Source organism: Arachis hypogaea, chromosome 10 (genome assembly GCF_003086295.3).
Source record: "Arachis hypogaea cultivar Tifrunner chromosome 10, arahy.Tifrunner.gnm2.J5K5, whole genome shotgun sequence".
In the NCBI taxonomy this organism is placed as follows: domain Eukaryota; kingdom Viridiplantae; phylum Streptophyta; class Magnoliopsida; order Fabales; family Fabaceae; genus Arachis; species Arachis hypogaea.
In genome coordinates, this window is record NC_092045.1 from 107,909,707 (window position 1) to 107,923,845 (window position 14,139).

At 29.0% G+C, this 14,139-nt stretch overlaps 2 protein-coding genes across 3 annotated transcripts; one reads left to right on the forward strand and one right to left on the reverse strand.

The window, feature by feature from the left end:
• The first annotated feature begins 1,166 nt into the window (after window positions 1-1,166).
• On the forward strand, window positions 1,167-6,577 carry LOC112717914 (serine/threonine-protein kinase BIK1-like). The gene is made up of 6 exons (XM_025769837.3): window positions 1,167-1,368; window positions 2,288-2,619; window positions 3,082-3,217; window positions 5,137-5,279; window positions 5,367-5,490; window positions 6,048-6,577. The coding sequence occupies exons 1-6, from the start codon at window positions 1,167-1,169 to the stop codon at window positions 6,566-6,568; spliced, it is 1,458 nt and encodes a 485-aa protein (XP_025625622.2). The 3' UTR covers window positions 6,569-6,577.
• An 858-nt stretch (window positions 6,578-7,435) lies between these two features.
• On the reverse strand, window positions 7,436-12,260 carry LOC112716378 (uncharacterized). Of its 2 annotated transcripts, none has more exons than XM_025768286.3 (10): window positions 11,899-12,260; window positions 11,194-11,360; window positions 10,842-10,940; window positions 10,641-10,709; window positions 10,426-10,566; window positions 10,252-10,341; window positions 9,362-9,529; window positions 8,105-8,180; window positions 7,899-8,014; window positions 7,436-7,794 (listed from the first exon to the last, which is right to left on the reverse strand). In XM_025768286.3, exons 1-10 carry the CDS (start codon window positions 12,164-12,166, stop codon window positions 7,783-7,785), a joined length of 1,206 nt encoding a protein of 401 aa, XP_025624071.1. In that variant the 5' UTR covers window positions 12,167-12,260; the 3' UTR covers window positions 7,436-7,782. The 2 variants fall into 2 exon arrangements, with proteins under 2 accessions (XP_025624071.1, XP_025624070.1); XM_025768285.3 differs by having other exon boundaries at window positions 7,436-7,797.
• Between the last annotated feature and the right edge of the window lie 1,879 nt (window positions 12,261-14,139).

Here is a 14,139-nt window from a genome sequence, read left to right on the forward strand (position 1 = left end):
ACTTTATTACTTAAAAAAAATTGTAACTTTTTTTAAAAAAAATGTCTCTTATTTTTCTGATATTTTTATTTTCACTTAAAATATTTTATCAAACACAATTAAATTTTAAAAAATATTTTTATAGTTAATTTCTTAACTAATAATAATTAAATTTTTATCATAAATTTTAAATCATAAGCTTTCAAAAAATGAAAGTTAAAAAATTAAATTTTATAATAAAAAATTTAACTAATATTAACAAATTAAAAATTACTCTTCCATGCTTAAAACTTATTTGGGTAAGTTGTTAATAAGTATTTTTTTTTAAACGATATCTAAAACAATAAAAAAATTAATATTTAGATGTCTCGTAAAAAATATATTTTTATTTAATAATTTTGTTTTTATACAACAATACAAAAATATTTTTAATTTTTTTATTATATTAAAATATTTTTTTAAATTAAAAATATTTTAAAAAAATGAGAATCATAAATTTTTAAAAAAAATTGAATTTTTGAATTTTTTTTACTTTTACTTAAAAAATTCATCAAACACACAAAATTTTTTTAAGAAATCTTTTCTATCAAAAAAATATTTTTCTTACCACTACTTAATCACATCCATCCTAACACTTATTCTTTCATAACCGTTGACTAGATATTATTAGAACTCATGTTTGAGTTTTTAGTATTTTGAAAAGAACAATATTATAATATCAACAAAATAATATTTTATTTCTCTCTAATAATTAAGCAATTTTCACTTATATTAAAAAAAAGTTCTAGATATTTTTCCGTTTTCTCTCTCTCCTTTTCATATATTTTTTTCTCTCTCTCATTTAACTCATCCTAATACTGACAAGACTTTCCTTAGACCACAGTAATTGTTTTAATTTAATTACATCCATTTCTTTCATACACTCGTCAATGGTGGGAGCTTATTACAGATTCCATTTCCCTCAATAATTGTCTCTCATTTCGACTCAACCTCACTTTGGTGATGCTCTTTCCTATCTATCCATTTATGTTTTATTTTTCATATGAATATTTAACCCATAATGTTTTTATGTTTGGTTACTCTTAAGTCTTAATGATTGATGGGTGCACTTTTTCATTCTTGGTTTAATTTGTTCTATTTTTTTTAATTATTTTTTTATGTCTTTGATTTTGGGTGGATATGAAGACATGGCAAGTTTCAAGGAACTCTCAATGGGTGGAGTAGTCTTGAATAATTCAAGAAGAAATTCATCAAAGGAAAGAAAGAAGAAAGGTGATGAAGATGATTTAGGGCTTAAAAGAAAACTCAAACTTTGGTTTGGTTGCGTGACACTGATCTTGAGATCAAAAGCAAAAGATTCTGCGACTGATCACAAATATAAATCAGATGGTATTCTTCTAAATTTCTTTCTTTTTCTTTTTTTCTTTCTATTTTTTAAAGTTGGCATATATATGATTCACTAAATAAAACCCAAAAGAGGTGATGTGCTTTTTTTTTTCATATCTTGTAAAATCAATTTCTTTCTATGTCTCTCCATTTTTCCAGTTTTATCAAACTAATAAAATATTAAATATAAAAATACTTAAATATTCTATTTTTATTGATGTCTTCAACAGTTCAACCTCATTTGACTTATTTCAAAGTAACATATATAATGTGACACAATTATTTTAATATTAAATATTATTTTAGTTCTTAATATTTAATTTAAAAAATTAAAATTATGGTTGATTTTTTAATTAGTATAATATTGATGATAATTAATTATAGTAGGAATAAATAAAAAGTACATACGATTAATTATACATTTTTTTGTAATTTTTTATTTTTATTCATTTAAAATTTTTAAAATGAGAAAAATTAATTTTTTTTCTTAAAAAAATTTTATATTAACCTTACATATGTATTTCTATTATAATTAATTATCATCAATATTAAATTAATAAAAAATTAATCTAGATAACAGTTATAAAATATATATGTTTATTTTTTTCTATCTAATTCACAACTACTCTTCTTCTTCTCTAAACCTTCTTTTTGTTCTCTTTCTTTTAATCATTCATCCTTTCTAAACCCTAAAAACAACTCAGAACCATTGCTGGCATCCCCTAATTAACTTAAGCAAATCCATCTTTGAATCTGTAGCAATATAATGCTGGCAGTGTTGTTGGATTAGTTTGTGATATATAAAGATCATTTTTAATTAGCACAAATACTAACACCAAAAAATAGTTCATTCTTGTTTTTAATAAATAAATATTATTTATATTCACTTTTAATAATTCGATCTCTCATAAAATAAATCCAGGAATAGAGGAGAAAAGTATTGGTCCCATATCATCAACTCCAAGCAATTCACCAATTTTTCATGGGCCTGGTGGATCAAGCATCACTACTTCTATAGTAATAATTGATGAAGAAAGCGTGGTTAATCCAAAAAGTTTTACATACAAACAGTTAAAGTTGGCAACAAAAAATTTTAAGAGAGAGCATTTTCTTGGTGAGGGAGGATTTGGAAGTGTCTTCAAAGGATGGCTTAGTAGAGATGATGCTATGACTCCAACAAAACCTGGAATGGGAATCCCTGTTGCCATTAAATCCCTTAATCAATTTGGTCTTCAAGGCCATCAAGAATGGCTCGTATGATCACCATCAACCAACTCAATTATATATTTTTCATTTCAATTTATATTATCTTCATCATCAATCATTTGAATAAGTATACGGAATCAAGTTTTAATTAGTCAATATTAATTTTTTTTAATATAAAATCAATTTTTAAATTTTTTTGAAGATTTATAAATTTTAATATAGAATTTAAAATTTAGAATAAAAAAATTATTTTAAAAATTAATCAAAAAAATAATTTCCTAATCAAAATAAATTTTTTGTCTCATATATGCATACACTTCTGTATATATATATCTCCATGCTTTCAATTTGTATTTGAGTTTTCCCCATAAAAAGCACCTAAGAAATTTTTCTTTTTATTTTTTATTCTTTCATTTATAGTGTTGCAAAATGTTTATGATATATAATATATGTTTTTAAACTATGAGAGTGTTTTGAGTGATAGATGGTTCATGGTTGTGTACATGGCAGGCTGAAGTAAACTATCTGAGTCAGCTAAAGCACCCAAATTTAGTGAAACTAATTGGATTTTGCAATGAAGATGATAAGATGCTGCTTGTTTATGAGTTCATGCCTCGTGGAAGCCTTGAATCCCATCTCTTTAGGAGTAAGTCTATATATTATTATTATTATTATTAAAGAGTTGTTTGTTTCTCATCTATCTATATATAATACATGTTTGATTTATTATTTGCATGCTAATTACCTTATTTCTTTAGATTATTTATCGAACATACTGATTATATTGGCTTCGATTTATTTTGTTTAACTATATATATAAGATTTCTTGAATAAAATTAAAGTATCTTTAACTACTATCTCTCTTTTCATCGAGACTTAACACTTAATAGCTATCTAATTATAAAAAAAATAAAAAAAAAAGAGTGTGTATATATATAGAAGTTCATTTTATTTTTTAAAATCTTTTCCTTTTTTTTTAACTCAAATCAAACTAAAATTTATGAACAAACCATTATTGGTAATTTTAATCTCATGACAATAAGGAGTTTGTTATTTCAGCACATGTTCATTTTAAGATACTAAAAAAATCTACACTATTGGAGTGCAGAGAAAAAGAATTATGATCATTATTGTCTCTTTTTTTTTTTTTTGTTTCTTTAACTCCAAGAACTAATGCAGCTTTGATGTCACATCTTAATATCGAAATTTTGATGTGTTCATAAAACTTCTATTCCTGTTATAGCCATGTAAATGTATATACATCTTGTATGTAGCACTTTTCATAATTCTTTAATTGTATAATTCTAATCAATCTTTTACTTATTCAAATGCTTAAATATCATAAATAGATAATATATATTGTACATATATGTATATTTGTTAGGTACTTCATAAATATTAATTTCCTTTTATATATACACTATGATTTGCGTTTTATTTAAGATAGAGTAAAAATTAAAAGTAAATCTTAGCTTATCATTCTTTATATAAAATAAAAATTATTAAGTAGTATTATTTCCTCCTCTAAGAAAAAAAGCTAATAACACTCCTCCCTAACCTATTGAGAATGAGAAACACACTCTTTGTCCTTGTGATAGCATACAAATATGAAATATTATTACATTAATTTTTGTAAAACTGAAATTCATAGTTTTCTGCAAATCAAATGTAAATTTATGTTTATGAGGTTGTTATATGTTAATAACTTAATTCAGATAGATATATACCTTGTTGATAATATGTGGATTGAAAATTGTAAGGGCTTCAGTTAATGTTAATGTATATATGTAGCATATAATATAATTATCACTTCTATGAATTTATTAATTAGAACTCTTTTAAAACCTGTTTCCAAACTTTTCTTGTGGTACAATAAATTTTCCTCCTTTTCTTGTTGTTTCACAATATACATGAAATAAAGAGTATAATAGTAATAAGTAATTAGTAATTTATTGTTAATAAGTTCTACCGTGATTTTTAAAATTAACAGTACATCAAGTTAATTTCTTATATTCTAATTTCACTATTTTATATTTTTTAAATTCGAAAAAATGCATCAAGTTAATCTTAACTCCTTTTTCATTAAATGTGATATATTGCTTTGAGGAACTAATTAACTTAGTGTGTATTTTTTTTAATTTGAGCAATTAAAATAGTATAATTAGAATCTCAAAAATTAAATTGGTGCAAAACGTTAATCTCAAATACCATGTTGAAGTTTAACTGTTACTAATTTAGACTTAAGTAGTTCTACAATAGTTTTTTAAATTAACTGTGCATCAAGTTGATTTTTAATATTTTAATTGTATTATTTTATTTTTTTTAGATTAAAAAAATACATTAAATTAGTCCTAATTCCTTTTTCGTTACATGTGATATATTGCTCGAAAAATTAATTTAGTGCATTTTTTAAAAATTGAGAAATTAAAATAGTGTAATTAGAATAATAGAATCTTAAGAATTAAATTAGTGTAAAATGTGAATCTCAATACATTGGGACTTAACTGTTAGCAATTTAATTAATTGAGAATATAATGTTTATTTATATGCATGATCCATCATCAGGAGCTGTGGTGTTTCCATGGTCCATCAGAGTGAGAATAATGCTTGATGCTGCAAAGGGACTTGCATATCTTCATGAGAAGACTCAGAATAAGAATGCAGTCATATTTCGAGACTTCAAGACTTCTAATATTCTCTTGGATAAGGTAAATATATATATATCAATCAATAATTATATATTTGTATTTAATCCACACAACAACTCATATGTTTAATTTCCTTTTAATTTTAAGGAGTTCCATGCAAAGCTATCCGACTTTGGTTTCGCAAGGGATGGACCTGAGGGAGATAAAACTCACATATCAACCAGAGTCATGGGAACCCATGGCTATGCTGCCCCAGAATATGTCATGAATGGTTAGTTACCTTATTCTATTTACACGAGTTTTACACACAAAAAATATATAATTTATACTTATATTTAACAAAATTTATACATATGAATCAATATAATTTGCATCTATATTTTTTAGAATTTGTACATATGAATTAATAAAATTTATTTATTAAAGATAATTTAATATCTGTATTAGTCAAATAATAACAAAAAATATTAAAATGTTGACTTTCAAAAATTTTTCTTAACAAAATTAAGGACATTCCAGATGCACTTAGTTTACATTTTTCTTTTTATAATTTAACAAAAGAAAAATAAATAGTAGATGAAAATAAAAAAGAGAAAGTTTAAAGAGTCGGCATTTTTATTAAAATTTGACCAGCATGTAACTAGTAAAAGAAAAGTGAGTAATCTCACACTATTAGATAAAATCTCATACCATTAAAAATATCATTGATGACTACTTGATGGCTATAAATCACAAAAACTTACTCGCCCCTAGCATTTCTCAATAAAAAATAAAGAGATATGTTAAGTGTATATTAAAATCAACTACTAATTAGACTTATACGTACAGGGCACTTGAGTGCGAAGAGTGATGTGTATAGTTTTGGAGTGGTGATGCTGGAGATGGTGACAGGAAGGAAGGTGATAGACAGACAAAGGGCACATAGTGAGATGAACTTGGTGAGATGGGCACTGCCCTTAATAAGGGACAATGGAAGGAACAGCCATATACTCCTCATTGACCCAAGGCTTCATGGCCATTACTCCCCAAAGGCTTCCCTTAAGGCACTTAAGTTGGCCTCTCGCTGCCTCCGCTTCAACCCTTCCATGAGACCTACCATGGATTCAGTTGTTCAATCCATCATCAACTTCCCTCAAGAAGCCTCTCCTCTTCCAATTCCTCCTCCTCCTCATCTTAATACTGACTCCAACAAGTATGGTCTTGTTTCTTCTGCTTCTGCTTCCAGGACCGACGTGCCGACTCGCTTTCAGGCTTCCCCTTGCCACCTCAACCACCACCACCAAGCTCATGTTGCTTCAACTTCATCAACACCAGCAAGGCCTAATGTTACAATTGATCAAAGACGTTGAATAAAAATAACTGCAGGGAGTCGCCTTATATTATTATATATAGAAAATAATAAATAATAAATAGAGAAAAGGATAAATAAATTTTTGTTTTTTATTTCGAAAACAAATAAATTTTTTATCAAATTTAATCATAAATAAATCTCTAACTTTTGTGATTCGGAGGCACATAAATTCTTTCGTACAAGATTAATTTATCACTAAAAAAGTTTGTGTCTCTTAATATTTACAAAAGTCAGAATTATTTATATTTTAATTTTGTAAAAGGTTTATTTTGTTTTCATGATAAATAAAAAATAAAAGATTTATTTATCTTTTTCTCTAATAATAAATATAGGAATAACTCAATAAGGACCTCAGAAATTTCTAGGACTGTGGTTTTAACCAAAGACTTTTTGATTTGTTATTTGTCGTTCATTTATCTATACCCAAAGACTGATGATGATATGGGATTTTCTTTAATTTCTTGGTGTCGTTTGATTAAGTGTTTTTAAACATGGAGTTGTTATTTGTGCTTTCTTACTCTTAGACACTGCATCAATTCATTCTATCTCCTCCACTATTGGATAAGATATAGATGAATTGGGAGAGCAAGTTCAGTTTCTATTTTTTGAAATGCATTGAAAAACTTGACTTTTAAAATGTTTTCTCTAGTTTCTCTAGCTTATGCATCTTTCTTTTATCTAACATTGTTTTGTAAACATAATAAACGTTTTAATTAGGCAGATTTTACACTTACTCTGGAAATTTATATGTCGTCGGTGTTTTCTACATTTGTTTCTCTCATTAAACTTTAAACACAATATAACTATCATCTATGCGGTATATTAGTATAAAATATATTTTAGAATATAAAATATACATTAAAAATAAATTAAACAACACGTATTTATATAAGCTGATTTTAGTATACAGATAGCATTTTTGTATAAATATATATGATACTCGTAAATTAAAATCAATAAATAAATAAAAACGAGCTTCTAGTTTCAGGCTTAAGATACACTTTTTCTAAGAAATTATTTACTAACACATTTTTTTGTAACACTAAAATCATGATGATTGATGAAGGTATAAAGCATGTAATAGTCCTGTAACAATCTGTTAACTCTCAGATTCATAACACTCTTGATCAAGGCCTGAACCGTTCGATGTCTTGGAACTCAGAGGTGCACCCTTTCGCTGCTTGGTTCGCCACCCGGCAAAACCAATTGCTTCTAGTTCCTCCCCTGCTGATGATAATGTAACAACAAAAAATTCACAAAGGGAATGAAAAACCATCATTTCATTCATTTGAATATGAATACATTGTTTATTTGTTTCAGATCTCAACTATGAATTCTTGAATCTCTATTCCTGTATGCCGAGCCCCTCCTTGCACTCGTAACAGAATTTCGTCTCCGACTTTGAGTGATGTCACCGGAACAGCTGTTTTTGACAGGGCTTCACCTAGATAGGGCAGCAGAAAACATTTTAGGGTGGGAAATAAAAATAAGAAACAAAAGATAGAAAAAGAAAAACGAAAACAAACTGAATTACATTGCGGCGGACAAATCAAGGCTACGGTTTCTGCATTCTGCAAAAGGATGCTGACAGTTTGACTATCCGAGTCTCTCTGGAACAGCGCAATCGTTTACCATATCAATGTCTTGGCGCAGTATCAGAAACAGAAACTAAAGAATCATAAGATAGCTTAATAATGCTCTTTTCTTTAAGCATGGGGCCTTAAAGGCGAGATTTTTTCCGTCTATTTATGTCAAAATTTTGCATTTGAGTTGTTCAAATGACACAATTGAAGCTTTTTGCAACTCGTTGCCACACAGTGAATAACCATAATTTGGAATATACCTAAAGACAGTTAAATGACATAGCTAATACATACCCATTCTATAAAAAACCATACTAAAATTAGACACCAAAATCAGCCTCCAATATAGAATATACATTAAAATACAAAATACACATTAAAAATGAATTTAACTACACATATATTTATACACAAATACTTAGTGGCTGATTTTAGTATACAAACAACATTTTTGTTCTACAAAATATAAGTATACATAATTAGATATTCTACTTAACTAGTGTAGTTGTAATGTAACTACTATTTACTCTGCTGTGAATGATAATCATCTCTTCCACTCAACTAATGCCTTTTAAAAAGGTTTGTGCTTTGAGTGCTTGTCTTCACTTATTCTAAATTTCTAATGTTAGTTCAAATTTCAGGAAGTTTTTGACCCAAAAGAGAAGTTTTAGTGTTATATTTTGTGACCAATATATCGCAAGAAAAAAAAAAGAATAGTGATTGTATCTTCAACTTCTGAGTTTTCATATATGGATCTATCAGTGCAATGAATCGTGGTTATAGATATCAAATATTTCCCAAATGGAAGACAGCACTAAATGCAGATTTCACATTGAATATCCAATCTTTTATTTTTATTATTTTTTTAATGCTACTCATTAAGGCTATCTTTCAGATTTTTATTAATGGCTATGAAAGCGGGATAAGTAATGAGAAACTCATAGTAACAGTATAGTATACATGTAATCGTTTATAAAGTATAGTTTGTATAAAACAATTATCAATCAGCTATTTGAAAATTAAAGTGGAACTGTGTCTTCTGTTAAGATCTATGATCGAAAGAAAGATTGAGGCTGAACAAGTAATTAAGTGATGATGCAATTTTAAATAGGCTACCAACAATTAAAGGCTTCAAAGATGGTTCCTTAAAACAGTCACAAACTCATTAAAGAAATTGCAGTCGAAACATTATAAGAAAAACTGCAAACCTTTGCCTCCACGAGGATTAGCGGTCTAGTCTCTATCTTAACACGCCCGACAATTGCGACTCGTTGCCGGCCCTGCTGATCAACTACAATAACTTCTTTTCCTGATTTCAGTTCTGACAGGTAGCACGTTCTTCCTCCAGGAACAGCAACATAGGCATGTACTGGTCCCTGTTATGCGAATTAATTGGTTAAAACGATTCCACAAAACTAGTTTCGAATCACAGTTAACATTTTAAACCGGAGACTGAAACACATTAAGCATACGTATGCTGATTTTAGTGAACAAAATGAGGCATGAAACATTTGAATAGTTTCAGCTACCAGATGAATAACTAACTTATCTCCTATCAGTTTCTTTTTATTAACACTTCCTGAACACATAAGTTAAATTCAAATATCATGAGAAAGGGGAAAGAAATCGATCAAAACTTAAATACAGTTGGAATAAAAGTTTCACCAAAATCTTCTTTGAAAAGTAAATGAACTGATTTAGTCCAAAGAAAAATAGATATTACCAAATTCAAAATTTACAAGAAAAGAAAAATTAACAAACTCTGAAGTTCCATCTATGAAAAAACCTTTACAAGCATGTGCATAGCAATAAATATAATCTACATGCATTTCCAATGCTTTCAAATCACTAAACCTATTTCGGATTTATGCTTATTAACTTCTATAAATAAGTTAACGAAATACTAGATCCAGTTATTCACATTTCAGTGTAAATGGTGATAATTACAGACATCGTGACAGAAACCTTTTCCCAATCAGGTTTAATCGTTGATTTCGCATCGCCGCTCCATTATTGCAAATTTTGGTTATAGGTAGTTAATCTTATCCAAGGTCTAAGGTGAGGAATACATTTTTTCCAAGCTTAAAAAGCGACTTACAGCATTCACCCGAAAAGGCCTGCTTGCAATATAATTTGATTCCAAGCATTCTGAGTGAACAAGAAATAATCCTCTAGCGAAAGATCCAACCTGCAAAAGATATTTTACCAATAAGAAAGGCCGCCACACTAGACTAGCCAAAAAAATTATTTTACAGCGGAAATGGATGCATACCATAAGTCCTTCACCAGGTTTCATAAGACTGCAAAGATCTACACAAACACGATCCCCCATTCCAGCCACCTGAATGCGTGTCACGGTGGCTTTGGTCAAGCTCAGTAGATTGCTTTCTTCGGCTCTTTTGTCAAAATATTCCTGCAGTTCCAAGCTGATATAAGAGGTCAAGCTGCATGACTCAAGTCAAGAAACTTCACCTGTGTGTAGATTACCTTTAGCTCAAGAACATGTTCGACATCTTCTACTTTTAAGACTATTCCATCTAAACCATGTTCAAGTGCCTACAAAGTTCAAAGGGTGCAACTATAAGGAGAAAGCAGGAAGAAAAGCAAGAGTACTATACATTATCTGGTTACATGAGCTTTGACAATTAAAAAAGTATACTTCATTAGTCTCCCAAGTATATTACCTACCTCAAGAAAAATCTTGGCTTCGGATGTACTATTGGAGATCGCAAACACTCTCTTCTGGCTGTTATGAAATGCGGCGATTATATTCTCTGCAGGTATCACCTAATTGCATTCAAGGAAAATTAGCATTTATATGTTATTAATAATAAATGTCAATTATTGATTATAGAAAACAAATTACAAACTATTATTATGCATTTAAAAGATAGTATGGGGCCATGCAGAAACATATCATGCTATCTTGCAAAGCTAATCAGCATATGAACAATAGAGAAAATGGTCAATGGATGAAGAGATGCTTGGAAACAATACATTTCATCAAAATTCTTCGAGAAGAATGCAAAAACAAACATACCTGCCAATCCAACAGATTAACTACAATGTTCTCTGATTGCTCATCCTCAGGTCTAAGGCGCTCTAGTTCCTCTGGAGTCGAAACATCAATGACTGAGGCTACCCTTTTACCTTGTCCATCCAAAATCTCTCCTTCACCAACAAAAAGGGGGAATATTACTGCAACGGCTGTACCTCCAGCATGGCCAAAATTCAAAATTCATCAAATTAGACATGTCATCGATATCCACTTCACCATAACTCAAACTCCATTGTACTCACCACCAACAACATACAAAACAATTACGGTAATCTTCTGGATCAAAGCATAAACAAAGCAGAAAGAGAACTAATTTCAATCAAAACGTTTTTCTACAAAACCATCTGAGTACGTATTCAGGGCAAGCCTCTGAACTACAGAAAAGTTGATGCTGCTTCGTGACGGGAAGGTGGAAAGTTTAAATTATCTTAGAAACAACATCTCAGATTGCAGGGAAAGGCTGCATACTATTCTAGGAAATTACAACAACTCTGCTACAATCCAATTTGTCAGAAATCTTGCTAAAGCGTATATATTCTTGCTACAATCCAATCGTAACGACTAAATCAACCTAATATCAAACTATAAATCAATAGAAAATTAGTAAAAGATATACTTAGATAGTAGGGTATTATTCAGGTGATATGAAGTGCAATTGGTAAAACCCTAAAAAAAGAGAAGACGTACAGGACCAATGGTGAGCAAGGTTTTGATGGGGAGAGGAGAAGAGGAAAGTGTTCCATCCTCTCTCAAGAGCAGAAGTCATGACGTGCTGGGTAGTGGTCCATATCCACACGGTCTTTGAGTTCTTCATTGAGGTTGAAGGAACAATGGCAGTTGCAGTTGCAGTTGCAGATGTATTTTTATTATTTGGGATTGTGAGAAATGAAGAGAATTGATGAATGGGGCGATGTAGAGGAACAAGTGATGAAGTGAAACAACACACTGAAGCCATCGCACATTTTCTTCTTCTTCCTCAGCACTAGCTTAGCTTCTTGCTAGTGGCTCCAACACCACTCCAAAGAAAATTATTTTTTTATTTTTAAAAAATCATAAATTAAAAAAAAATATTTATTATATATTTATTTTCTCTCAAATAACCTATCAATTTCTATTTAACATTGTACTGGTAAAAAACGAAAAATGGTCATTTTTATCATAAAAATTTAGAATAATGATAAATTTATACATAAATAAAAGAATAATGATTCAAATCCATTTTTGAAATTTTTAAAATTAGACACTTTAATTTTAAAAATTTTTAAATTTATAAAATAATTTCTAATATTTATTTTTGTTAGTCAATATAATTTTTTGTTAGTCACTAACGATGATTGTTGGCATTAAACATTAACTCGCATACGTAGTCATTGAATATCTACAATTTAAACAAATCAATCCATATGATAAAGTACAAAATAGTAAAAAATTTAAAAAGTTTCAAAAAATCCCTAAAAAAAATTAAAAATTACAAAATACTCCTTTTAAACTATTTATAGATAATTATTTTTAAATTAACAAATTTTAATTTCTAATATTTTCAGTCTATTATCTTAAATTTAATTATTTATATACAAATATTTTATATATTTTTAAAATAATTATAAATTAATTTTAAAAAGACACTATTTTCAAAATAAAATTATTTAAAATAAATGAGCCCATATTTTTTTATCATGCAAGATATTAATTTAATTTATAGGTCTCATATTTAATGATTATTTTTTAATGATGAATAAAAAAATAAGCTAGTGTTGTTTGAAGAAATACGAGAAGAGGTAAGCTTCTCAAAGTAGTCCCTCAAATTATATTCGAATCTCATAATAGTCCATAAATTCATATATATCCCTAAAGTTGCACTCTGAAACTCAAAGTCGTTCTTCAAGCATTTTCTGTTAACTAGACACCATCGAAAAGCTGAAGTGAACTAGCTCCCTTTTAACACTTTGGCAAAATAATCGATAAGTGATGTGGAGGAGGAAATATTTTGATGGCAATTTAGTTCCTGAATCAATTTTAAAAATTCTAACCCCAAAATTGAAGACCGTTATCTACATCTATTTTCTTCTCTTCTCTAACCTCGCAAACCTTCTCCTTTCCATCTTCAAATTTAATGGCTATAGCTAGTTCGAGCAACGCATCTGGGAGCTCAAAAAATCTATAATCTAATCAATACTCTATAAGTTTTACAGATGATCAAGTGATGCTGGCTTGGAGCTGGAGGAGATTTGCAGCAACGGCTATGTAGGAAGTAGAAGAGGCAATAATAATAAAGCAGAAGCTACGATGAAAGTGGAGGAAACAACATTAGTGACAACAGTGATAACAACAATAATGAAATCCAAAGTACCAATTTCACAACAATCACCCCAATCCAAACAATATAATATATATTGAATTCGAAAACTTGCAACGGTAAGAATAGGTGAAAATATATAGGAATTCTTATCGATATTAAGATGAATCCATAAATCAATTTGTAAATATTGAAAACATATAGTCACTAACTGTAAGTATAGGTGCTCTACCTAATTCTTTTTTTTGCAAACGACGACGACGACGAAAAAATCAACTGTCGAGATCAGTTGAGTTTTGAAGGAAGATGTTGCAACAATGTCACTCAGAGCAAGCGCTAATTAAGAGAGAGTATTGAAGAAAAAAATTTGTGTTTCTGTTTTAGAAGGGAGAGAAAATATTGAGTGAATGATTCATAAGCTTCTGCCCATAAAACGGCGTCGTTTGGCCCAAATTAGGCACCAAACCAAATATTATGTCGTTATGGGCTTGCCAACATGTCAAAAGGGATTCCACCTCAGCTTTCCAATGGCGCTTAGTTGACAGAAAATGCTTGAAGGACGACTTTGAATTCCAAAGTAGAATTTCAGGGATGCATATGAGTAACTATTAATTTCAGGGACTATTATAAAA